Raw genomic sequence first — 27969 nt, 5'->3', positions numbered from 1 at the left:
AGAAAACATTAATCTATTGCTACATGCAGAAATGAAATCTCACATAGAGTTCCAAAATCATTTAAAATACATATGCTATCCAAATACTACTCAGACTTACTCAGTTATACATTACTGGAGTAGGGGTATTTTTATATGTAGGCAGTAAGTCACAAGCCCTTTACTGAATCTTGACAGATTAACAATTACTAATACAGTATTTCTCACATATATACAGGGAAGCTTTATTGAAAAATCAGTATCATTACAATCTACACACTTAATTCCCCCCAAAATGAAGAAAGAAATACACAGATTATTTAGATACTACTGTTTTCACAGAAATAACAACTTTTCCCCAACTCCTGTTGCTTCCAATTCAATCAGTGCTGTCCATGTCTTTACCAAGGGAGGGGGGTGAAGTGGAAGAAAAGCATATCAGAGGAAAAACCCACCAACCACAGCCAGAAAGCAACAGGATCGTGCGTAACAGATGAAATTAAAGATACAATAGACAGGTTGCTATAGCAATTTCCTGAGAATTAGGTAGGAGTCTCACCATCATGCTGGTCCAACTCAACTACGCAGGTCAGCCACAGCTGCTGGTTGTAAGTTGACAGTGGTGGCGAACTTAAATTAAATGGCTTCAGCTGTAAAAAACCCCACAAAGTTAGCACCAGCCTTTACACTGTTACATGACATAGCTGTAGTTACAATGATGAAAGGCATGTCAATCATGTTTGTGAGAATGTTTTTGAGAAGAGATTTATATGTGCTACTCCATGGACAGTGTGATAAGCAGCTGACATAGAAGTCTTACAGAGAAGTAGTTTAAACAGCACATTTATTTTGCACAGCACTGCAGTAAGGGAAGGTATGACTACCTAAAGCCCATCAAAGCAGCAGCAATAAAACAGGAATTCAGATACGAAAAACAAAATCCTGAGGCCTAGCCTGAATATAAGAAATAATTTTAGCACTTTACTTCAAAAATCAGATTTGTGGGCCTTCATCTGCTACACAGTTTTAAACTTGTTCAACTATAATTACAAAAAAGCCCTGTTTTCCACTAGGTTTTCTAAAAATCCCACATTCAGTTCAAAAGAATGCAAGATATCATTAAAGATAAAACCTACATGCAAGAAAGACTTCTCTAATTTGAAATCAAGATGTATTTTAAAAAAAATAAAATCCACCCACAGTACTGTATCAATCCAAATATATAGAGGTGACTAATAGGTTAAAAAAAAGAAATGTCCCAGAGTATTTAAAAAAAATCCACAACAAAACCTTTTTAGTGCTTTCACAAAAAATACTTCAGATATTAAGTTGATAGTGAAGAGCCAGACAAACAAAAATGCAAGAACTGAGAACCAAAATATGAAAGCATTTAAGAACATGTGAATTTTCCTGTTAGAAAGCCAGATCCCATATCTTGGTCACATGATAGTGAACAAATAACAAGAGAAAAAAGCATTTCTTTACAGATGATAGAACGGGAAATCACAAGAGAGACATCATTAGTTGCCACTGAGTGTATTGTTTTTCAATGCATGTTCTCAATTTCTGTTTCTGAACTCCCTACAAGAATCTCCAACATTAATTCACCAGGGAAAAACTCATGCATTTCTTTATCAGAAACTGCCTAGTGCAGAAACATCCTAGAATTCTCCACCTGACCTGCTCGCAACAGGAAGAGACCAGAAATTGCTGCTGGGCTACTCATGAGGTAACACAGTGGTAGTACAGTATTACATGTTCAGCTTCAAACTGGAAAGCACCACTAAGACATTTAGAACAACTGGAGGAAAGGAGGGAAATGTTTAACATTACTAACATTAAATAAAGCCATTCATATAATCCAACAGTATTTATTAACTCTTACCTTTAGGCTGTTATTTAAGTCAGTTCTTGCTACAGAAGTTTCAATTACATTAGGACCTTTACAATATATAAGAAGGAAGAGAGAAAATAATATTGAAGTATACATATTACTGATAAATAATGATGTAAATACAGGCTTTCAAAAGACTGTACAAAATACCTCCCTGCAAAGCAAGTAAACAGTATTCCACTTTTCAGATGTTTCGGATAAAGGGTAAAGCGCTTGGATATTTCAATATAATTTATACATCTGACCTGCATGTTCCTTTAAGCATCTCTGCCATAGTATTTCTAGGAATGATTAAATTGGAAGTAAATTATAAATCAAGAACTCCATGTCAGAAGCCCTGAACGTGTACTCTAAACTACTACAACAAACCACACAATATTTATATACATATATCCCAAGGTTTTTATGGGAGTGCAGTCATGAAAGCACTCAGCTACAGAAAAAGCTAGCTAAGCACCGGTGGTTCTGTTGTTACAGCAACTCAAAGGTCAACAAGGCCTGCAGAAAACACCTGAAAAAACTGCACGTTAAATAGCAGTACAAATTTTCCATGGCCAAACTGTTACCGCTACCTGGCTTACACGGAGCACAGTGTCCGTAATGCGCTGCACTCAAGGCTCAGGTACCAGGGCAAATGCATCCCATTGTATTTGGTGCATGATGCTAAAGCCTTTTTAAGTACGTGTAGTACTTGCCTATACAATCACAGTAACAGCACTTTCTGACTAATGATGGATTTTCATTGCATTGGTCTGTTTAAGCCAAGGTATCACATGTTTGTTTAGCAACAATTCTCAATTTACTCAGATTGGCCCCCTCCTTTTCTACAGAAAACTGGGCTATCATATATTATGTGTATCATCACATCAATAAAGAAAACTGCATGGAAGCTGTATAAGCAATTTCTCCTGCAGCAGACAATCTATTTAATAAATAATTTCATGTCCAATTGTAGTCAGAGATGCTCAGCTCGTTATCAGAGCTTTTCTGCAACCACTCCTCCAATCACTCTGGATATGGACACACACACACACTTAGCATGTACTGACCAACACATCCACTCACACCCTACTGTATGCAGCAAAGGGGAAGCAATAAAACCATAATTTATGTTAGAAGAGACATACAGAGGACATCTAGTTCACACCCTTGTTTAATTTGATCAGGTTGCTGAGGGCCATGTCCAGTGAAGTCTCTAACATCTTTAAGGACAGAGACTCCCACAACCTGTCTGGGAAACCTGTTCCAGTATTTAACCACCATTATAGTGAGAAAAATTTCCTAATATCTAACTGGAATTTCTTGTGTTCCAGCTTGTGTTGCCTTTCCCCCTATTATCATGCACCTCTGAGGAAAGCCCCATCTTGTGTGTATCCCCTGATAAGGTGGTTCCAGACGGCGGTCCAATTTCCTATTTGATATGCAGGAGCATGCAGTACTGAGGAGAAGAATGCACACGTTTTTATGTACACAAAACATGAAAGGACTAAACCAGGAAAGTGACAGGGAAGAGTAGGCAAAGATCTGTGACTATACAGCAGGTTGTGAACACACAGAGATGATGTATAGCAGGATAACTGCATGGAAGCTGTATAAGCAATTTCTCCTGACATGAGCAGGACATAAACACCTGTATTTGGGCCAGTAAGATCCCTCTGTCCAAATGGTCTCTCCCTGTATATATTTGGTCTGGTAATTTAACAGAATTTATTAATCCTCAAAATATGCTCTTTCAATCACAAACTCAGTATTACAAAAATTATGCAAGAAAAGCAGTTTCTCACAAAAACCAAAAACTTCAAAGTCACTACGGAGAAACAATGGAAAAGAAGGAAGTTTATAAATGAGCAACATGGGATCACTGTGCAAGAAGTATTTTAGGTTAGCTGTCATGAGAGCTCTAAACGTGCAGCACTGCTTGGGCTCCTGCAACCGCTCTAATAACAATATTAACCATCTTACAGACTTAAAAGGAAAAATTAAGAATTTCAGCCATCACAGACAGAATTTCATATTAGAATTGCAGTGCAACATCACCAACAGCCACCCCCTATAAAATCAGTTCTGTATCATTGAACTTTTCAGTTCTCAAGTACATATAAACCAGATTTTTGAAAGGCATTTTTTGTTTTAAAAAGCACAATTGAGTTTCAGTGGGTGTTCACAGTTGGTGAGCCATCACGTCAGTAATTAAGTCTTGACAAAACAAATAGAATTAGCCTTTTTTAAGGTTGTTTTTTTTTTTTTTAATCGGAAGATAGGAACCAATACTGGAACAGAGAAATCACAGTCAAATTTTTAAGGACAACAACCAAGCAAATAATGAAGTTCTAGTGCTATAACTGCTACTTCTCCAGCAAATGATATATAAAAGCTTTTTAAAGCAACTGACCAAAATGATGCTGTGGCTGTATTACTAACAAATGAAGACTAATTTAAATAGTTATTGTTTTTCTTTTAGTCTTGCTCACTTAACAGAATCACAGACAAAGGCAAAGAACCACCCTGAGGTGATGAACTGCACAGCTACAGAAAATGAGTTCTGCACCTTGGATTTCCTTTGCACTTGTCTCACCCCAAAGATAACACAGACCCATTGGGAAAAGGGAAAGAAAGTGAGTGCAACTTGGAAAAAAGACCAAACAAGTCTGTCTGTCTTGGGTTACAAGAACTGTCTTTATTTCTCAGATGAAAAGCAAGATTTCTGCCAGGCTTCCCGAACTACAAGTAGAGATGTAGAGTGTGGTCAGTGGCATATTCAGGTAGCACAGAAAATATGGGGGTATCTCCCACACCTGCATTTACTTAGCGGGTTTGGTGAACTTTTCTCAGACTGTACCCTTTAATGAGGGAGCATTCTGTTGTTAGGGCCTCTCCTTCTATTCACAGGAAGCAAGCAGCTGTCAAGAAAAGCCACGAGGAATATCACAGTAATTGTTCTGTGAGTCTCCTCCCAAGGTAAACAGCATTCTTTTAAAAATATTTAAGTTATAATGAATTATGTCAGCCAAACTATCCAGCAGACCAATCTTACAAGGAAGAGAATCCCACAGCCATGCCAGGTCAGGTTCTGCTACTGATTAAGAACAAAACACTCAGTTTTGTCTTCCAGGAGCATTGCTTTTTGCCTAGTCTTACATAAAACACCTTTCTTTAATTTCTTGCAGCCTGGCAGTATAAGTACACAACTACAAATGTGGTTCAATTTTAAAGCCAAATAGCCAAATTACACTAAAGTAAATAATTCCTTTTTTCCCCTTTATCATTCATATAAAATGTGCTTTTGCAAATGTGTTTATGCAGTATTTTAGGGGCCAAATAATGCCCTTCAGCATCCTTCAGCAAGTCACAGGAATATCAGCAGTTAACCTTTATGAACTGAAAGCATATTTAGGCCTTCGGCTGCTATAATAAATCAAACAGCAGGAAAGAAGGTTTTATTTCACAGACAAATTTTATTATTTAAGGCTATTATGAAAAATCTATTCCCTACAAGGCACAGATGGGCACAAAAAGCCTGAACAGCTGTCTCCAATTAATCTGCCCTTCTTTCCAAGGCTGGCAGGACTGGATGGCTCCCAGGCCTGGGCAGCCCTTCTCCCTCTAAAGGAGGTGAAGGACAGGGCAGAGGTAGAGACAACCCAACAGACAGGTCAAAAAGTGTCAGAGAGGGGCACAGGAGAACACACTGGACATGCTGGGTGATGTGGAAGTCAGCAGCAAATCGGGGAAGATGGTAACAACCTAAAGTAATTCTTATATAGGGAGTGGGTTGCTTACTGACTAGTGATGCCTGAGATGGCCACCTAAAAACAGAGACTAGACAAGAATAAGGGAACAAAGGTACTTATTTGAAGGGCCTTCAAAGGCACACCTCGGGCAGTCAAAAGGCTCCACCCAAGATGGATCCTGAGTCACGAGTTCTTCACACTTTTGTAAGTTTGGTCCATTTGCCTATCAGGATCAATTTTCCAATTACAACTTCAGATGTAATTTCCCCAAGTTTACTCCCCTTCTTACAACGTTGGTTCACACATTTTGGGCCTAGGACAATCTGGGTGTCCTTGGAAAGCAAGCTTGGAGAGGCTTGTTATGTCTAACCAGCATGAGAGAACAGTAGCTAGCAGGCCACAAGAAACTTCAGAGTTACACACTAGGCAGTATGGATTTGAAAAATATAAAAATTAAAACCTAAGGAATCACTAGCAGTCCCTCCCTTCCCCTCTACCTGTCTGTCATTTCTGTATTGATAAAGCTCTCCTGACAGCACAATATTAGTATATTTAACACTGCCATGGCAGCACACTGACTTATTTTTCAAGAATGTTTTAGCCCTGGAAAAGCCCTCTGGCATGAAATAAAGAGGGCTCCCTTGCTTTTCAACTCCCTAGTGATACTGCGTCTTTGTTGACCAGACTACCACAAATCTCTCTGATCTCCAGGAAAAGCACCCAGGCACTAACTGCTTAGCCTCCCAGGTCACATCAGGACTCTTCCAAAGATCTTCGAAACCAGAGACCTAAGCTCACACATTTAACAAGTGAAGTTCGTATTTTTACACTAAAATATTTTGTATTTCTGTGGCATTTATCACCCAAACATTTAGAAGGCTTTACGAACAGTTATCAGTGTCCTCACAGGAAATTAAGAACTAGCACCACCACTTTACAGACAGAAATACAAAGAATTAATGTAGCAGTCTGCTGAAAAATTATGTTACAATGAAGCTGTTTTGTTTCATTTTACTGACTCTCCCCTGCAAAGCAGTTGCAAATGCTAAGTCTTTGTAGGTAGTACTCCCATGAAAAAGTGAGATGGAAGAAACACTTCCCTGTCCCTTGCTCAGACATCTCAGGAGCAGTAAGCTCATTAGCACTTAAATACATCCATAAATACCAACAGGTTTAGACAAAATGTAGGAGAACTGTAATCTTTTAAAAAGAGAACATCCTTACCTGCTATTCCTATGAAGACTGTCAGACCAAAACAAATAAAGAATACTACAAAGACCAGAACAAAATGCCTTTTGGACAGTGTATACAATCGCATCGGGGCCAGCCTACAGGAAGCAAAAGAACCACAGAATTAGTGTCAGTCATATTTCTAAAGGGTCAGAAAATAGACCCCATTCATTCTTCAACAAAGAAAATTAAACCAAACTCTGAGGTAACATGTAACACTAAGAAAAATAATATTAATGCTGCTTCATAGAGCAAGGATAACAACACGAATTATTAAACATATATATGAGCACACATATCTGTGCTCCACAATGTATGAATTTTGCCCATTCTTTTTATGCTAGGGTTTTCTATTGTCCTAAGACTTGAGCAATAGAAAACATTTGTTAGAGGGAGAAAAAGTTGTGGTTTTGTTATTTCGTACATAATTAAGTAAAATAATTTAAACATCCAAGACACTATGTCTCTTGCAATGACAGCTTAATTTAAAGGGACAGACATCACTAAGAACCCAGTTACCTGCACAGGATCTTGAAGAGCTGTCTATACCCCATAAATATACTTCACCCCTGCAGGATCATCCCTAACAAGGAGTAGGGCAGAACTCCAGATCTGCTAGATGTGCATGCTCAGGCTTTGAATTCTGGTCTGAGCTCCACCAAAGCTTGGGAAATAGAAACCTGAACTTAAGTTTACTATCGGACACCTAAAATACAAATATACATACAAACAATGTCATCTCTTGCACTATGCTTTGGTGGTTACCATTAGGTTAAAGACAAAATGGAAGGGGGGGAGGGCAGGGTGTATTCAAAATACCAATTGCATTCCCTGGAGAACAGGTAACTTCCAGTTCTGTTAGCCTAAGGGAAATATGATCAAATAATTAATCCTAGATAAGGTATCCCTCCTGTATCTTCCTTTTTGTTAAACACATAATTCAAAAAATTCTTAAGTTACACCAGAACTGAGCCACTATATACCTGGCTTTTTACTGCTGTTCCAGTAGGTATGATCACAAGAATCTGTACAGTTTACATGGGAAAGCTGTAGGACTGGGGGGCTGATGGGGTGTATGAGCACCATGGCAAGAAATGAAACTGTAAGACTTCAATGACAGTGCTCCCTTTTAGCTTGGAATAAAACAACTTCTTTTTGCCAGCTGAATGGTGCTCTTACTGGTTCACCACATTAGCAAAGAATTGCAGAAAAGGTGGTGAAATTCTTCCCATAAGCCCAGCCTGAGCCCTGGGACCAGGTACCACATGCTGCATGCATGGCAGCCCTTAAAAGCAAAGCAAACAATTCACTTTAAACCAGTACAAGCCTTTGTTTTCTTTGAGAATCACTACATTCTCTCCAAATGAAGCACTAGCAAAAAAAAAAAAAATTACATTATTCCTTCACTGTAAAGTTTGAGAGATCCAAATCTTAATTTATTAACACACAAAGGAGGTGGGAAAGGGGGGAAACCCCACAGAAGTAATGAGAACGGCAAGCAAGTAACTGCAAATGTTACGAGTCTGCACAAACTGGCCGTGCAGAACTCCAGGCAGAGCACCTGCAAAATACTTGCCATACATCTTTACACACAGCAGAAACTCTGCATCAATCTAGATGTCAGAACAGCTGATTTTACAGCCAAAAAAGCCAAATCATACATGAAACTACCAAGTAATTACCACAGAAGCAGCATCAGATCTCCGTCAGAGATCATTGCACAGAAGCCTCACAGACAAATATGATTTCGACTTTTAAAAACACCAATTAAGACAGGCATTTCAAACCAGAACTTGTCTGCACAACTTTAGCAGGGATATAACTGCAGTCTTTTTCTTAAATCAATATCTTAAAACCCCAGCCTTCATTCCTTTAAACCATGTGAAAGCTATTAAATCCGTACTAGTACAAAAATAACTAACTAAGGTGCATTGTTCTACCAGCTCCAGGGCTCCTTCAGTTCCACAGATGACCTGTTTACCAAAGTACACCAAGTATGGGATACTATCTTGAGATACCTAAGTATTAATCTTAACAAGAAAATCCTTGATTATAAAAACAGTACATAAAATGTTGACACGCCTAAATTAACTATAAGAGTTCAGGTGGATACCACATGCTTCATGGCAGAGCACATACTGAGGATCTCACAACACAGGGAAGTCCATGGGTCGAGCATAGCTGACAACTGGAAGAGTATCATGTTTGCAGTAAAGCATAACACATAAGCTGTTCAGAACAGCACAAGTGTATTTGGACATCCACTTGACAGCTACAGACTGATGTAGGATACTTCTGACTTGCTGTGCATGCTCTTGGTTCTTTTGATAAGTTTCCTAATTTCAAAGTTTTTGCAGACACTTCAAAATGCATGATGTGAACATGAAAAGCAGCTCCCTCTCCACACTCCTTACAGGACAGTCACCAGTTCCCCACCCAGCCAACAGAGTATTACAACCACTGGCAATTAGCACCTTGATTTACTCATAAGCCAGAGTATGTGTGCTTGTGAGCTTTTGAAGAAACATGTTCCAGACACTGGCTCATTCTTTATTCCAGCTGCTCTCCGGATGGTGCAACACCTGGCAGTCAGAATGGGTAGGTGTACACCTACCTACCAACAGGGATGCTGGTACCTAACACAGACTGGAGACACAGAGAGGAGGGACATACCCTGTGTTTTCCTTTCATTCATACCTGTACTCCTCAAGTCTCACTTAAGCCACCGACTAAATGTGCTGCTTTAGAGGTCAGTAAGGCAACATGGACACTTTTATTAACAGCAAATGTAAGAACTCAGCCAAATCTTAACTACATTTCTCAAGAGGGCAAACAACAATTTATAGCATTTTTATCACGCTTCGTTGCCCCTCACAGCAGTCGCAGAACTTTCTTGTGTAGATTTAAGCGTCTTGTTGCACCTATCACCAGCTGACATACAAAGCAGATAAAATCACCTTCCCATAAGTTCATTGTTTAACACCTGCCTTTGGGAAAGAGATTATATAAAGTTTATGAATATACATAAGTGCAAGTTGGTGATCCCCCACTGACAGCTTCTTTCTTACATTTGAATGGCCCAATAAAGCATGAAATGTTGGAAACACATTTATGAGAAAATTTTAAAAGGTTCCTCCCTCTGGAAGCACCTGTTCAAACAAGTAAAGAACTGTGCTTTGCTTTACCAGCAGAAGATGCTTTAATCAGCCCAACCACAGCAGTCAAACGCTCAGGACTAGCCATCCAAGTGTCTGCAGCTCTTTCAGGCAGCTTTTACCACCTATACTCAACTTTATCCTAATTCAGAGCTGTTTATAATTAACTTATGCCTGAAACTGACTGCAAAAGAGGAAAAAGCACAAAGATACAAACAAAGAAATGTTATACTTAGACATCTCAAATAGCAGTCAATAAAAACTAAACTGCACTAGTGCAACCCGTGACAGAGTGAAATTTGGAAATGCACACTCATAACAACTGCACTCTTTCAGTAGCCATTCATACATGAGATGTAAAGGTGAGTTACATCTTGCTCTTGGAGTAAAGTTTTGCCTCAAAAGGTTTAGCAAAATGTTTCTCAGGATATTCCTCATCTTCAAATCACTTCTCATGACTGTACAACAAAGTCTTTAATGAAGACCATCATGAAAAACAGACCCTGTTATACAATAGTCTTCACTTAAGACTGACTTTAAAGAAGAGAAAGCTGTGGCAAAACTGAGATTAAGCAGTAGGTAGGCACAGTTGATATTAAAATCAGAAATAACTAGCTTTTATGCACAGCAGTTTTTCTAAAATCCTAGCCTCAACATCTCTGCCTCCAACTGCTCTTCTCTATTTTAGGCTCACTCGCAAATAGAACCATCAAACCCACTTTGATTTGAATGATTACGTATGCTACCTACGTTCACAGTACTGGGGTCTATCCATACACCCTGCACTTGCTCATGGTTTAAAGACATTGCTTGCTTCGGTGTCCCTCAGAAGACCTTGAATTTCTTCTTGCAGATGTATTCCACAACGGTTAATAGCTAATGAGGCAGCACATGACTACATAAAAAGAGGCATAAAATTAACATTGTCAGCACTATACAGAACTGCTATATGACAACTGACAGATAACCATGGCCATGCTTTATCTTTATATGTATGCACGGGGTGGGTTTGGCTTTTTTTTTTTTTTAGTTCCAGTTTGTTGTATTCATTTAAGTCTGAATAATTAGTCACGGCTATGGCTCTATCCATGCAAAGAGATATCCGGGAAAACAAGTTTTTCTTTTTCTTTTAACAAACAATCTGAGAGTGGACATACCGGGGGTGGGGGGAGGTTTTATCCACCATAGGAAAGGGAAACTTACAGGGTTCCTCTAAAGAAAAGGGCAGTCACCACTCGGGCTTCTGAGTGGCGAACCACAGCCTCAGAAACATTCACTTAACCCTCAGCGGGCTGATTTCCTTAACGAGGATAACGTGTATAAACTGAATTACATTCAGATTGCCCAAAGAGACTGGGGAGTCTCTCTCCCTGGAGATATTCAAGACCTGTCTGGACACAATCCTGTGCCTTGTGCTCTGGGACTGACCCTGCTTGAGCAGGCAGGTTGGACCAGACGGCCAATGACTGTGGTCCCTTCCAGCTTTGCCCATTCTGTGATTCTGTGAATGACAACACTCAGCTCCTCCCTGCGAGGACGGAGTTTCTTCACCCGGACCCGGACCCGGACCCGGACCCGGACCCAGCCCCTCAGGCTCGCGGCGCCCCTCAGGCTCGCGGCGCCCCCCGCTCCTCCCCGCCCCCACTCACGGCTCCATCGCGGCGCCGCACGCGCAGTGCCGACACCTCCTCCGCGCGCCGCCGCTGCCGTGGCACAGCCGCCGCCGGCGCCGCGCGACGCCTTCCGCGTGCGTCACCGCGCGGCCGCCACGCGGCCTCAGACACGTCACGGGCCCCGCCGCGCCCCGGCCGCGGAGGAGCTGAGGCGGGGGCGGGGAAGCTACGGCGAGCCCGAAGGGCCACGCGCCCGCGCTCGGCTATGGGCGGCGGGAGGGAGATCGGGAGAGAGTCCTCGGGAGGGAGTGCGATACGGCACCACCTTATCTTTGGAGAGCCACCTTGCGGCGCCAGCACATGACTGGTCCTGCCCTGGCGGGCTCTGCGTGTTCAGAATCACAGTAACACAGAATCACGGAAGCAGTTAGGTTGGAAAAGACCTACAAGATCATCGAGTCCAACCTATGACCTGACACCGCCTTGTCAACTACACCGTGGCACCGAGTGCCACGTCAGGCTTTCCTTAAACACTTTCAAAGATGGTGACTCCGCCACCTCCTTGGACAGCCTGTTGCAATGTCTAATCACCCTTTCTGTGAAAAAATTCCTTCTAATGTCCAACGTGAACCTCCTCTGGCTCAGCTTGAAGCCATTTCCTCTTGTCCTGTCACTGGTTCCCTGGGAGAAGAGACCAACCCCCACCTGGCTCCAGCCTCCTTTCTGGTGGTTGTAGAGAGCAATAAGGTCTCCTGTGAGCCTCCTTTTCTCCAGACTAAACACCCCCCCACACTCCCTCAGCTGCTCCTCATCAGACCCGTGCTCCAAACCCTTCCCCAGCTCCATGTCCCTTCTCTGGACACACCCCAGCCCCTCAATGTCCCTCCTGTAGTGAGGAGCCCAGAACTGGACACAGCACTCGAGGTGCAGCCTCACCAGGGCCGAGTACAGGCAGGGGGCAATCACTGCCCTGGTCCTGCTGGCCACACTATTCCTGATTCAGGCCAGGATGCCATTGGCCTCCTTGGCCACCTGGACACAGCTGGCTCATGTTCAGCTGCTGACCAGCACCCACAGGTCCTTTCCCACTGAGCCACTTCCCAACTACTCCTCTCCCAGCCTGTAGCACTGCATGGAGTTCTGGCCAAAGTGTAGGACCCAGCACCTGGTCTTGTTGAACTTCATACTGTTGGTTATGAAGACAAATGTGTCATTGTGTGGGGATAACACCAGTATTTCCCCCATTTCCAGTGCGCTTTTCCAGCTTGTGCTGTAGTAGTAGCAACCACAGGTAGAAGAGGGAAATTTAACTATATAAACAGAAAATACTTAGGACAGAAAAGTGGTTCTGAATTCAATCTAAACCCATCTGTTATAGGCAAAAGGCCCAATGTGACTCATCCATGCTGAACACGCCCATGTTTAGTGCCGCCTGGGTTGTAAATGGTTTTGTTTACCAGCTCTTTCAGTGGAATTAAAATGCTGTCACTGCAGTCACCTGCACATAGCTTTGTGGTATTCAAGGGATGTGATTGATGTATTATGTTTGCAGAGAATTCAGTCAGCTCACGAGCAAGAGAAATTAAATCCCAGGAGTAAGCAACTACTTTAAACACACTACTTAATACAAATCTCTAGTTCATACCTAACAGTGTTTTATTCTTGCATAACGTTAGGATAAAGTTGGATTTCTGTTCTGATTTTCTGTTAAATGTCTGAAGACTGGGCAACAAAGATTGTCAACTGATCCACTGGGTAGTGATGATAAAGAGTAGGCAGGTATAGGGGTTAGCCAAACTATATTTTGTACGAATTTTTGATAGCTCTAACATTTGCTCACAGAAAGTCAGCACTGCAGTAACTAAAACGTGGGAATATCTGATGTGTAGTTGAATGAAATTCAGAGTAATTGCCTGGCTTTGGGGTTTGTCATATACAGCAGAGCCACTTCGGGATGACCCCAGAAATGTTCAGATAGATCACTCAACATATAATTTAAAAATTATATCTTCAACAATTAAATACGTTCATTAAAAGCTTACTTAGATGATATGATGGTCCTATTGCATTTCCTTTTAAAAAGTACTTAGGATTAATAACATTATTCATTTTATTCTGGTACTCTGTGGGCATTTATGTCATTACTTGTGATCTGTGGGACCCAGGATGACTCTTGTGTAACACCACTGAACCTAAAAACATGCTGGGAATTAATTTAATCATTGATACCGGTATTTATCTCATCTGTGATTTACAGCACTGATGATCACTTAGTAATCTCATAAAAATAGCTGTCTTGAGAAATACATAGTACCAATTGATGAAGAAAAGGTGTCCACGCATTTTAAATCAACAAGAATTTAAACCGTAGACAATAATTAACTGGGGGGAAGAAAATAAAGCTTTGAGTGATAAGGACAAACTGCATCTGCTCAGAACAAGTTATCACTGCCAAGCCACAATTTAGTCATTAGGTCATGGATGACTATGACATGCCTTGTGTAGCTTTCAGCACACTTCAGGCTTCTCCAACATGTTCTCCCTGGCCAGAAAATGACGGAATGCTTACAACATCTGTGAGCATTCCCAGTGTTCTGGGAAGTGCGGTTGCAGAGTTACAACCTTCTGCAGTTACACTTCCATTTATGTGCACACAGCTGAGCTGTTCTGAGGCCTGCTCCAATCCCTCTGGCACTCAGGTGTCTCACTAATGTGAATTTATTATCCCCAAACCAAAAATATGTTCTTCTCATTGAGTAGGTAGGAAATTTGAAGCACAGAGAGACGGAGCCTTGCCAAAAGTCACTTGGAGAACTGTGTGGGTGGCAGAGCTTGAAATCCAGCTCACTTCAATTAGCCGTGGGACCACATTTCTCTTTGCCATCTACCAACTTCCAAAGAGTTGTGAATACACTGTAAACATGTACATTGCACGCTATTTTTTGTGAAAATTTTGGCACTGAGTTTACAAACTAAACACTCGGAGGGAAGGCACTGTGAAACTCCTCTCTCTCCACAGAGTCAGTCAGTCTCACTCTGCTTCTTCCAATAAGGTACCACTCAGTGCCTTGTCTGACCTGCTCTGAGATGAAATAGTGCCAGAAGCTGCTGTCTGCCTCATCTGTTGTAGGAGCTGGACAGTGTGTGATGACTGAGGCTTGCAAGAGAAGGCAGACCGAGCTATGAATAAGCAGGCTGAATGCTCGCTCAGCTGGGATTCTACTTACACTGACCACCTTAGCACTAAAGCTCTACTTTCATGGCTCACACCTACAGCTTCAGTGACAACAGGTGAAATCCAGCCTCTCTCTAGCTGGAGCTCTTTGAATTTTGCCAGCACTAATGTTAGTGCAGTAGACTGGTGAATCAAATAGTGGAAATCATTTGAGTTAAAAGTCACTCAAGAATCAGTTGCTCAGTCACTGTGAAGATAAAAGATTAATTGTGGGCAGATGAGGAAGAGAGCAGAAATGTGTGACCAGGGAAATGAGAGCTAGGATGGCTTCTCCCAGTCACAGAGCCTGCTTATGTCAGCTAAAAAGCAATCCATGAAGCTACAGTGTTGGTCTCATCCTCCTTTCTCTGTTTCAAGCCTTCTGGCCCTAGCTATATATTTCACATTGGGGTCATTCAGCTTCTGCCCCCAGTCGCCAGGACCCTGGAAGAACAAGAGAAGTGTACCAGCTGTGGCTCAAAGCAGCCACTGAAGATCCTGCCTCGGTCAAGGCTGGAAGCAGCACGAGCCTTCCAGGAGTTTGACTGCGGATGTCCAGCAAGGTCTTGTTGACCCCACGGCTTCTCACAGACTTGCACTTTGAGCACCGGTGAAAGATTTTCAGGTGGGAAGAAATGTATACTTATCACAACAGCCTTCTCTGGCAACTTCAAGTTTCTTCTCTGAAGCACACAGGTACTAGTTCTCTAAGGAAAAATGTATAGCTTCTCTTAGTTGCTGAGTCAAATGATGTGCCGTTCTCTGGTGTTTTTGCCAAAGGGGCAGAAGCGCAGTCAATGAAATTTTTCTACATGGTTTGAAGATTGTCTATGTAACATCAAGCATTAATTAAAGCTGCAAGTTAAAAAGTACTTTTTGTGATGTCCTACATATAGTCTTTTCTTTTTGATGTACAAAATATCATATTATTGTGTGGATGCTAGCAAGGGCTAGCAGAGGAATTTTCCTGTGAAACTTCTCTTTCTCATAAGAAAGCAGTTAGAGAAATTCAGCTTCTCACAGCTTCTCTGTGAAAGATTTCGTTCTCATGAGAACTGGATGGACAACAGTTTGAGAGAATGTAAACCATTTCTACACCTGCAAGTTGTTGTGAGGACAGTGGAATTGTTTTCAGTCTTGTGAGAATAATATTTGGAAATGGGTGTCTTACTGCTCAACCTATCACCTTGAGAGGTGGTGGGTCAATAGGCCAATCATGTAACTTCTCTTCTGCAAACCATGCTATAAAGGGTACGGGTGATTAAACGAGGTCACTTTGGACATATCATCTGACCTGGACTTATGTCGTGATTTTCGCCGTTCCCTGTGTGCAACAGTGACATTATTGCACGACAGGAATTTAAAATTTATCCCTTGTTTAAAGCAGGGCAGATTGTAGGTCATTTATCTCAGTCTCTGGGTATTATTACTAAATTCAGCATCAACACTGTGCTTCTCTGTATAAGCTGATTAGCTGGTGGGATGTGTTCAGTAACCTAGAAATTTATTTTTCAGGAACGCCATGTTGTTACTTGCAGTTATGCAACTCTGATGTCAGACCACAATTTGGCCACCCTCCTGATCTCTCCTCTCTTACCAGGTAGGCACTTCAATTCCTATCAAAGTGTTTCCAGCAAGGTGAACTCTTCAACATCAGCTAGGTGAATAGAGTTTTGAAATTCCCAATGAAAAACATCGGTCAGCTGTTTGGGAAGACTGGTGTCTTCTGGTAAGCTTTGGTATCTCACTGCTAACATGTCAAAGAGATAAAAATGTGGTTTAGTAACATTGGTACTAAACTCTTTTCCTGTCAGCAATCTACTCCAAATGGCCTAGAGAAGCGGGGCAGTCATCATCTGCCAGCCCTCCACCAGCTCTCCCTGCCCTGCCATCCTGGCCAGGAGGCATGCTAAAGGAGGAAGGAACATATTGGAGTGGGAGAGGGAGACACCAGGCAAATGAACAAACTGTTCATTCAAGGGGCTTGTTTGGAGCAATTTTTCAGAGATACAAAATACAGCAGTCCTGAAGTTGCTGCAATAAATCTGATGGCTTTATGGCAGTCCACACGACCCATGGGAGAGTGTAACACTTTTTCTTCCTCTGCCTTCTCTGAGCTTATTTACTGCTCCAAGTACTACATGGTGTACCACAGACTAATCTTCAGTGGGCTGAGTCCAGCCCAACCTTGGGTTTGGGTTACCAGTGAGGTTATTTAATACCACACCCACTAGTCTGTAAATACAGTGTCTCTTTGACAAGCACACCATGCAGTGCCATGTCTGCCTAAGGGAACCCCTAACCTAGACAGATGGGGTTCATCAGTGTGCTGAGCCATGGCTAGCCCTGATCTCTCAGTCTCTCCCAGATGAATGAGTGAAGTAGCTCTTGCCCATGGGGAAATACACCAGGAGGCACAAGGTACAGACTGTTCTGGGCTATTGGGAAGAGCAAACTCACTTGTGGACACCCCCTCCATCTCTGTAGTGTGAATGAGTGCCCTGGGGCTCTGCAGAGTGAGAATGACATAAGTTGGGATGGCCAAGGAGTCTGCCAACCTTAGTTGTGCCCTGTGCCCAAAGAACAGGCTGCTCACAGAAAGTTGCTGGACCACATATTCAAGACCACTGTGCATTAAAGGAAAACATCACCAAAAAATGTCACTAAACTGGGATGGCCTCAGAGCTGAATCAGAAATTACTCAGCCATGCATGCCACAAGAGGACAGTTACTTGGGATAACAGCCCCATCAGCCATCTCTGAGCTATGTCATCCCCTTGTACTGAGTCCCCTCTCATGGAGAATAAGCAGGTACAGCACAGCGTACAGCAAGCTCTCCTGAGTCAAGGGTCACAGAGGGGACTGACTGCTTGGTGGTTTTCCATTTCTGTATCAGCTCTGCTCCAAAGCTTTCCAGTGTTGTCTTTTCTGGTTGGCACTCAGAGAAGGATGTCCTTATAGAAATCAGAAATGAGATTGCAGCAGCCAATTTTCTTTTTAAATACTGATGATGAGTAAACTCATGGCCCTGCCCCCCTTTCCCTACTGCTTAACAAACTAGATTGGGGCAATGGAAACCACCAGCTGATAGCTCAGTGGCTTTGTTCCATCAGCAGGAGGGGAGAGTTAAGGCTGGCAGTGGTTGATAGCCTCCCATCTGTGAATACAGTGTGTGAAAGGGAAAACACATGCTTTTATATGGTTTTACCATCTCTTCTTTTTTTTGGTCTAGTACAAGATGTTATTTGCTTTTAGTAACCTGATTATTTTAGAGAACCTCCGTGGTTTGAAGTAAAGACATGCCACACGGCATTTCCTTGGTCAAATTTCCAAAATTCCTTCTGCTGTCAGAGCAGTAAGTCTCTCCATTACACCCCTGAATGTGCTTATTTATAACGTGACCAAACATCCTGAGTAAAACAAAGAGGGACAAGAGGATCAAGCATCTAATTCTCCTTCCCATAAGTGAGAGTTGGCTGTAAGAAGAATGCATGGTAGCATCAAGAAACCCTCCTCCACAGCAGGAATCTAAAAACCAGGTGCCATTGCTACATCCATCCATAGTGCTGAAGGGAAACACTCGCCAGAACAGCAGGTATGCACTGGCAGTAACAGAAACTCACTTTACACCAGGTCACTTAGGCTAAGATTTTGGGAATTCAGAGAATTACTAGCATGACTTGTAAGTCAGGAAATATTATTTCCATGCTAAGAGTCCAATGTTATTCCATTTCATTCTACATGACCTGCAGCTGATACCTCTTTGGAATATTGTCACTGAAGAAAAGGCAATCTAGCACTAACTCTGCGAGCTCATTGGATTCACTCCGGTAGCATCTTTTCTTTTCAATGCAGAAAGTCCCTCCATACACTCTTATGGTCATAAAAATGAATTAGTAACATTTTACCTTGGAGAGCTCAAGTTTCTTCTGGAAATAAAGCTGAACAAATACCTCTCCCAGGACCTCTTATTTGTTAATTCAACAAGTTAATGTCTCCCCTCTTTCTCCACTCTAGTGCCAGAATTCCTCATCACACTGCCAGATGCACACAGGTACATTTCCATCACTCCTTATCACCTCTCCCATGGCTTCTCACACCATGCTCAGGTGCAATGAGCCACTGCTTTGCCAGGAAAGACTGCAATTGTGTTAGACACTGCCAAGCTGTCAGGCAGTGTTTCCAAGCTCTGTGACTCTAGTCTTTGCTGTTGCAAACAATGAGACAAATTCAATCTAATGGACCACCTGCCCCTTCACTGGGAAAAACAGAGACCTCATACTGAAGTCAAATGACTTAAGCACAACAGGTGGGGTACTGTGCAGAAGCAGACTGCCCAGACACACGGTAAAGTAGAGCTGGCAGAGACCTCACAAGGTACCTCATCTTTCCCTCTGTCTTAGGAGAGCATCTGCCATATCTAAGACTTCCTTGGCATTTGTTCGTCAAAAGTGTTTAAAAACCTCCAATGATGGAAATGCTAGAGTCTCTCTGGATAATCCTTTCTTGAAGTGTTTTGCCATCCTTCCCATACAGATTTTTTTTCTTGATGTCTAACAAGAACTTTTATTGCTTCAATTAATATTACTCTGTAATGTTTTGTCCAATAGGAACATGAAGTTTCTCTTTACAGAATTTCCTATTCCTCCAACTTCAATATTTGTTCTTTTGGGGGAGTAATCCCAAATTTTCCTCAAAGCTATGTTTGCTAGACTTTTGATTATCCATATCCCTGTCCTTATCCTCTCTTCCACTGGCAGGCCCTTGAAGTGTGGTGTCCAGAACTGAACATAGCTTGCACTAAGATCTGAAATGTTGACTAAAGTAGGTGGTGTAATTCTCAGATCTTATGAACTGTGCTTCTGCTGTGCAATCAAAACTATTTACCTTCTTCACATGTATAAGACAATATCATTGTTGAAAGAGGTTATTTTATAAAAGATTACAATTTCCATACCCTTCTTTTACAAAAATGTCATATAACTGTTTGTTCCCCAACTTGTATTTGTGTGGCTGAACAGCATCCATTCTCTGCATATTTCCTGGCACCTGTTTCTCCTGATGTCTACTTTTTTGGAACCTTCCTCATATTCAAAAATTCTTTTCATTTATAACCCAGGCCTCCAAGACCTTTGGAGTCCTTCCTAGCCTTGTGTAATCTCAAACCATCCATACTCTCCAGCCATCACTGGTCAGTCACCGAAACAGCAGACAGGGCAAGGCTCAGAAGAAGTGTGGGTGTAGCCCACACAGTGTATCTGTCCCTTCTGACTTCAACCTTTGCTAACCACTCTCATTTCGTCATCTCTTCCTATCCTGTTCCAGGATTGTTTCACGGCTGCTTTTAGAACGCAACCCCCTCGCTTGCTACGATAGTGGAAAAGGCGTAGCACAGAGGGACGCAGATGGAAATTGCCCGTGTGAAGATGTTAATAGGTGAGGGCAGGAGGAGAGGCGTGGGGCTGTCTGACCGGCAGGCGCTGCCAAAGCACATCCCCAAGGCGGAGCAGGCGGCCCCTCCGCGCCGGGGTGCGGGATCCGGGGCTCGCCTGGAGCAGCCCCGGGGCCGGGCGGCCGCTCCTCGTGCGATGTCCGGCACCCAACCCCTCGCTCGCCCCCCGAGCCGGCCCCTGATCCCGGCCGGAGCCGCGCCCGGCAGTACCGGTAGTAGCGATCATCCTTGTAGGGCGTGAGGTCCTCCTGGATCTCCCGGTAGGTCTCCCGCACCCGCCTGCAGAAGCGCTTGACCTCGCCGCACAGCGGGCTCCCGAAGGCGGCGAAATCCGCCTCCATGCCGCCCACGCCGCCGCCTCAGGCCCCGCGCTCCGCCATGGAGCCCCGCCGGAGCCCGCCCGGCGCTGCGCGGCCGCGGGGTGGGGGCGGTGCTGGAGCCGCAGCGGCGGCGGCGGATGCGGGGGGGGAGCGGATGCAGGAGCGGGGGATGCAGGGAAGGGGGATGAAAGGGGGCGAACGCAGGGGCCACGGATGCAGGGGCGGGAGATGCAGGGACGAAGGATGCAAGAATGGGGGATGTAGCAGCGGGAGATGCAGGGGCGGTGGATGCAGGGGCGGTGGATGCAGGGCGCGCCCTCGGGGGCGGCGGGAGCCGCTTCAGCACCACGGAGAGGGGCGGCCGGTGCCGGGAAGTAAGCGAAGAGTATGCACTACCTCTGCCGAAAACATCTCTTTTTTTTTTTTTTTAATAAAACTGATTTGTTCTCAAAAGCATACCAGCTCTATGTAAAATAAATGTTTTATTTATTGTCTCTTTTCTTTAACGTAGCACATATGTCAAACAAATCCTATGCTAAATCCACTTTTCATGGTCACGACACTGTAAATGGTTCAAAACTAAGAATGACGCTGTTTACATTGCCTAAATGTAGAAAATCTGAACTGAACTCTAATCAGTTTGCAGAGCGCCCTGTTAGCTTCATTCATATTGAACTTTCCTTCATAAACAAATTCACATTTAAACCCGTTTAAATTATTCTATCAATTGAACCCTTAATTTCCACTAATTAACGGCAGTGCTATCCATATTAAAAGCAAAAACCCCGGTACTATTGATATGCAATAATTGTGTCCAGTAGGTATAAATATAGAAGTCTTCTGTACTGCTCCTCCCATGTAAATATCTTCCCTGTTGACTTTGAGGAAGCTGGGCTGAGTTATTTCCCAGCTTTGCCCTTAGTCTGTATTTTATCACATACTAAGACTGGAACATGCATTTTTGCTTAAACTAATCTCTCACAAATATGTGCTGGCAAGAGGTTACTCCTGGTGGTGCAGTGGGAGAGGGACAGACAATTTGTCTTCCCCAGCAGGTGGCGGAGAAAGGGAGAGGAAGGTTCATCTCTGACCAAGAATTCCTATTTCCTACCTGTGAATATTTCTAAGCTTGAGAAGACATAGCAGCGGGATAAAAGCCATATGCACATTTAATCTGGAGACAAAGGTTCTAACAACCTCAGGACTGTTGCTGAGGAGCAAAGAGCTCAAGGGTAGAGCCTGACCAGCTCCTGAATGGCTGCTTTGAAACCCTGGGACAGGCTCGGCAGGTGCCCTGTGCTTCTGTGACTGTTACAACATGCCAGCACCCTGCTTGCTACCACACACGCGGCTGACGTAGCCGTGTAGGATTTTCCTGGAATGGTTTATTTCACGGGACACATTTCATTAGGGATCAAGATTTAGCCATGTTTTCCCTCGAAGCAAGAATTAAAATTCTTTGTTATGTGTGATTAATGTGCTGCTTCCAGCACTCAGGCTAAGAGGTGGGAATTATCAATGGGATCTTTAAATATTTTACCAAAAGGAAGAAATAAAACATTTAAGGCTTCAGCTGAGTAAAAATGTGTTCACTGCTGGGAATTATGCAGACAGCGTGGAAAAGTAATAAAAAATGGAAGATTAAAAGCCAATTACTATTTACTTACTACTAAGTGACCTCTATTGCATTTATTTCTCAAAAAAACCCCAAACCAATCAACCAACCAAAAACACCCCTATTTTTTTTTTTTTTTTTTGGTTGGTTTGCTGGTTGGTTAGTTGGTTTTTTGAGGGCCCAGAGCAGCACCATTCCAGAGATGCAATGTGGTTCCCTCTTTGTTGTGCTGAACATTATCCAGTCTGGCTTCCAATGGTGTCTGTCTCACTTCACCTTGAATGCCATGAGAGGGTTCCACACCTTCTGTGGAAGGCTGCCAGTCAGGCTTGCAGGTTACTCACAGAGATGGTGTTAGCACTGACCACATATTAACCCACCAACTTCTGCTATCAAAAAAGCCAGAGAGTGTTTCAAGTAACAAATACCAGATATTACAGGATTAAAATTAGGCTTGTGAATAGCAAAGCTTGTGGGAAGAAATGTTCAGCAACTGTATATTGCCGCTGTGGTCCATATTAAACACTCAGAAGACTCTAAGAAGGTCAAGAATGCATTTTGAGTATCCAAAACACTTCAATACATTGACAAAACAAGAAATACTCAGGGGCTGTATGTAATTCCTAGGTAACATTTCTAAGGGGGAAAAAACGTAGCTTGCATTCAAACTTTTTTGTCAAAGAAATTTCAGGTTTCCTTATTATTGTAAATGAGAAAAGCATTAAAACATATTTTTAATATTGAACAGACACTTCTATTAAAACTGCCAACCTATTTTCTTTTGTGAAAACCTGATGAATGAAACATTTCAGCTTGCTGCTCACTTACCCCCAGCCCTGCAGACCTAACAGATCACACTTCTCCCAGTATCAGGTGTCCGTCTTGCCTGTCCAGTGCAGTCACAGCACAGACTGGGCTGGCACAGAAACGTGTTTGGTTCTGCAGGAAGCGCAACGTAAGTAGAAGCAAAGGGAAGCCAAGTTTTCACAGACAGCTTTGTGAACAAGGTGCAAGAGTAACCAACAGATAACTTGCACTGGGGCATGACTTACCGCACTCATTTTAGGGTACTCCAGCTCATCTATCTAAGCACAGCACCTTCTGTGTCAGCCTGATTTTGCTGATTTTCACAGCACATGATAAAAGAGAGGCAGAATCAAACCACATCTAAGAACAAACCAATTTAAAGTACTACTGAGAGTCTTACAAATCTCAGTTAGAATTTAAGCATCTGGAACTCAATTCATCCCCTGAGTGCTTCTGGACTTCACGAGGGAGAGAAAAGCCCCAAGAGTCTAAGACTAAGATGTGATCAAACTCAACATCTGCACTGCATTGTATCATGTAACCTGGACAGAGTTTATTTTTGAGGGTTGGGCTTAACAGAAGTCCCCCTCCTCATTTTTCTTCCTGGTTCTCCTCCTGTGTATAGTGAGCCTTTTGCAGCATCAGCCACATGTATTATATTGTGATAGTAGTTAAATACAAAGCTTAGCAATCCACATAAAAGGTGCTGAGAAGCTAAAGGAGTAAATGCTGCCAACTCAAGTCCCCTTCCCCCCCGCTTTTTATTCCTGCAAAGGAATAAACCCCTCAAACAAACAGAAGTCCAGCTGCTTAACAAACACTTTCTCCCTCAAAACTGTTTTGAGACAGAGAAAAGCAGTAGTGGCAGCTGCTGGCTGAAAGCAGCAACTGCCTTTTTCCTTCCAAGTGGAATTAAAGATGGGTACATCAGGTAACACAGAAATAAGCACACGTCTGCACTGACTGCCAAGATAAGAGAGCCTGTGCTGCTGTTACACAGCTTCATTTATGCCCCTGAGTCTCGCCACATACAGGAGTTGTCACTGAGTATCACCAAACTACAGAGTAGAAACTGTGCTGAGCCCCACAGAAACCTTGTGAGTTTGGTCCACCTGCCCTGTTATTCACTGCTGCCTTAACTCTGGAAGAGAATAACCCTTGCCTTGCCTCAGGCCATCATGGCTTGACTGCCTTCTCCTGCCAGAAAACTGCTTTGTCACAGCTAACCAGAGACGTGACAGTGACGTGACTAGACTGTTGTCACGTAGCCCTTGCTGTGCACGTAGAGGATCACAGCAGCGTGCTGGGGAGAGAAAGGTGATGTTGCTCGGCAGGAGGGCGGTGTTCACTGTGATGCAAAGCTTCTCATTTATTTGAAGAGGCGGCACAGAAGCACAGCTGGGACAGCCCGTGACAGATCACCCATAACAAATCATCTCTGAGCTGACAGGGGCTTTGGAGCCACAGCTGCTGTTGTCATCGCTGGGAGGAATAAAGCTCTACACAGTTGGCTGCAGCTGGCAGTCCTGACCCTCACAGCAGCAGCAAGAAAGACTCATCACTCTCTCCCTGTATCTTTGAAGATAAATCTTCCCTGTGTCTATCCTGCTTTGAAGAGATGTGAGGACAATAAAATAAAATAAGATTTAAAATCTCTTTTGATCAAAATTGAAGAAGAATCTCTTGTGAGGTGATTTCAAGGAAGACAAAGAGGAACGCTGATCACACCTGATTCACACTCTGTGAGAAGAGCTGGGTTGCTCTTCTCTCGACTGTCACGTTGAGGGCAATGGGAAGATTGAAATGCCCTAATTGGGAGCATAACTAGATTGCCTGTCCTATATATAAATTAACATTTTATATGGTGTTTCACTGCGATTATTTGCTTTCAAATGTCAACTACATTTGGAATAATAATTACCAGTGGCATTTATTAACTTAAATATCCCACTGGTATTAAAAGGAATACTTCTAAGGGAAATAAAAACTCAAAAACTTGTGATATCTAGATAACAACTAGTGAAGACTTTAGACCAACTGCATATTTTTAGCTGGAGCTTTAACTTGTATTTTAGTTACCTCAGTCCACTAAATAGATCACCATCTTTCCGGTTCTCACACAGTGTATTGCTGCAAGTGTACTTCAGAGAAAAATTTAAACGCAATGTTCAAACTACACAGATATATTTTTCTAAAAAGTTTCATAATGTTTGAGAAAATACATGTAATGCCATATCCTGCCAGTTTTACTATGCCTATTTTAGGCAGAACACCTTTGTTTTGATTTTGAGATGCCTATTACTCTTCCTTTGAAATTCATGTCTCTTGTGAGATACAGTCTTATCTCTCAAGAATAATTAAGATTGACTAATAATCATGCAAATTCTATAATCTCAGACTAAAAATATGTGGTGGGCTGACCCTGGATGAGCAGTAAAACTCCCACCCAATTGCTTGCTCACTCCCACTCCCTTCCCTGAAACCAGCTAGATAGGGGAGAAAATAAAAAGGACCAGAGTAAAAAAGATCATCAGTAAGATAAAGACAGGGAGATCAATTCCCAATTACTGTTGAGGGAAAACCAGACTTTACGCAGGGAAATTAACTTAATTTATTGTCGATTGAGATAAACGTTTGGGCACTGATTTGGATAGCAACAAACAGTAAAGCTGGGGGGGAGGCCTGCCCCACAATGGAGCACCTCCTCCTCCTCCTCCAACCTTGGTGTTGCCCTGCTGTTTCTCACTCTTTTTGTCCCCTCCTCCTGCCTGTGCCCTATCTTGTTTTCACAGAGGTGCCACCAGCTGTGCTCATGCACTCAGCTGTGTCCTGTGCTGGGTCCAATTTGAAGCTGCCTGAAACCATCCTGGCCCAATGCAGGGCAGCGCCGGCCTCTTCCCACAGAAACCATCCCTGCAGCTCCCCCTGCCAGCACCTGGGTACCAGCTCCACATACAGTAGGTCGTTATTCAGATAGAAGACTACATGATACTTTTCCATTATTTATTATTCTTCCATTTCGGAACTGTTGTCTGTACATCTCAAGGGAAGCAATTAAAACTAACATGGAAATAGTGAAAAGTGAGAGATATTCTGGAAAACTTCTCTCCTTTTAGAAGCTGCTTATTGTCTACATATGCAGTCACACATTAATGAATGGTGAGACCCTCTAGGTACTGCTAGATCTAACTAGAATCATGCAGCATCTCCAGGGGAGGGCCTTGTTCTGTGCTTGGGAGTCTCCTTTCTCCAGTCAGTCATTTCTGCTCTGAACTACAAAGATGAATACCCAGTTATAAATAGCATATGAATTTTTTTTTTACAAAGTAATAGAAAAATTTGGAAATTACAGGGTTTTCAGCGTGTGTTTGCAGCCCACTGGAATGAATTAGCTGTTTGTTGTGCAAACCAACAAATGGGTCTCCCACTCAGCCATTTGAGACTACAGCTAATTTGCAGGACTTGGGCATATTTCTAAACTCCCAGGCCTGGGAACAGGTGTGGCTAAATCATGAGCCCACAAGAGACAGGGACTCCTCATCCTCAGGCCCTCACTTCTCCTCCCCTTGTAGGAAAGAAAGAAAACTGGGCACATGCAGATGGTGAAAGAGCAGGAGTGTCCTCCAGCCAGGTCATCATCTGGCTGATGGGAAAACCAAGACCTTGCCTATTCCTCTGGAGACAATTTGCCTTTGGTCATTGCATGTTTCACACATTTACCTCTGTATGAAACCAAATTCATCTAACTGAAGCAGCCTTCTTTGGAACACTTCACGGAATGGAGAATCCACGAGTTCTTTGGGCTTGTTCCAATGTTAATCATTTTCATCATTAAGTGTGTCTTGCTTCTTTTTGTACTTGGCTTCAGCCCCCAGACATTACTGCTTGTTGTGCCTTTTCCTGCTAAATTAAAGTGCCTTTTGATACCGGTATTTTAATTCATTTAAGTTTTTTAAGATAGTGAGAATTACTTAATTATGCTTTTCTCTGAAATAAGATAAGCAGACAAATCTCTTGCTGTGAGGCATTTTCTTCAGTTTTTGAACTTTATAGTTTTTCAACACTCTCCCTTCTTCCAAGACAGCTTAGAAGCCTGGCCAGCAGAAGAAGACCCAATATTTTACCAGGTGAAATCAATTCCCTCCTACCACTGCCCTACTTACCAGTCTGAGGATTGTACTAGCTCTTTTTGCAGGAAGATCTCAGGATTGCTAATATCCCCTACTGAGATGCCTGCTCTAACCTGTACCTCCAAATCAGTCCTGGAGCTCTAAGAACTGTATTACTGATTTTGAAGACATGGCCACATTCCTTGCTCCTAAATGCATAGCTTTACATTTGCCAGCATTAAAAATGCATTTTGTCAGTAATGTTTCACTGCCTTGTCCTTTCTGGCAGCTTTATGCCATGTATAGATTTGATCAACCACAGTCCTGTATTTGCTTTTGAGCCCTCTTCACTGTCAGATCTAGTGCTTGTCTCTGCAAAATCCCACCAGAAACACTCCACTCAGTGAGGATTCGACATCGCAGGCTATTTTGGTTCATTCACAATCCATTTAAAGCCCACCTCATTCACAGGAGCTATTGCCAATTTCTTTATTGAAATCCCAGGCACTATTTCATCATATGCCCTGTGAATTAAATTTTATCTACAAATTGAGGTAATAACCTCAAACAATAGTGTCAAAGGACACAGTGGGACAAGAACTCTTTTTTTCCCTCCAGAATAACATACCACCTAAAACTACTTTCTCATGGTTTACATGCTTATGTTCCAGACTTTAACTGACTCCAATATAATCCTTTTTATTACTTTACCTGCATGGCTGGTCTACTTTCTGCTGCCTATTTTCTTTTTCCAAATATTGTTAGCTAAGCATCTTTCAGGCTCCTAGAATGTATCAGACTGTATAAAGTACATTAAAACTGCCCACCAGTTGGCTGGAATTCTCTTCAG

General features: G+C 42.7%; 1 protein-coding gene across 4 annotated transcripts in view; it reads right to left on the bottom strand.

The window, feature by feature from the left end:
• The window catches only part of TMEM181 (transmembrane protein 181), a 36851-nt gene extending 16168 nt beyond the window's left edge, over positions 1 to 20683 (bottom strand). The window contains exons 1-5 of one of the 4 annotated variants that reach the window (XM_042017119.1): positions 11639 to 11723; positions 10740 to 10884; positions 6829 to 6932; positions 1865 to 1920; positions 539 to 629 (exon numbers count right to left, since the gene is read on the bottom strand). In XM_042017119.1, the coding sequence (XP_041873053.1) occupies positions 539 to 629; positions 1865 to 1920; positions 6829 to 6922 (241 nt within the window). In that variant the 5' untranslated portion in view covers positions 6923 to 6932; positions 10740 to 10884; positions 11639 to 11723. Of the gene's footprint in view, positions 1 to 538; positions 630 to 1864; positions 1921 to 6828; positions 6933 to 7353; positions 7618 to 10739; positions 10885 to 11638; positions 11724 to 20478 lie in introns of those variants that run through there. The other 3 variants (XM_042017116.1, XM_042017118.1, XM_042017117.1) reach the window with 3 other exon arrangements.
• Between the last annotated feature and the right edge of the window lie 7286 nt (positions 20684 to 27969).

This window comes from Corvus kubaryi, unplaced genomic scaffold (genome assembly GCF_017639235.1).
Source record: "Corvus kubaryi isolate FWS band 111438036 unplaced genomic scaffold, C.kubaryi_AGA036_p1.0 split3-73, whole genome shotgun sequence".
Lineage (NCBI taxonomy): Eukaryota > Metazoa > Chordata > Aves > Passeriformes > Corvidae > Corvus > Corvus kubaryi.
The sequence above is the reverse complement of the archived record's forward strand: the minus strand, read 5'-3'. Positions and strand labels throughout refer to the sequence as shown.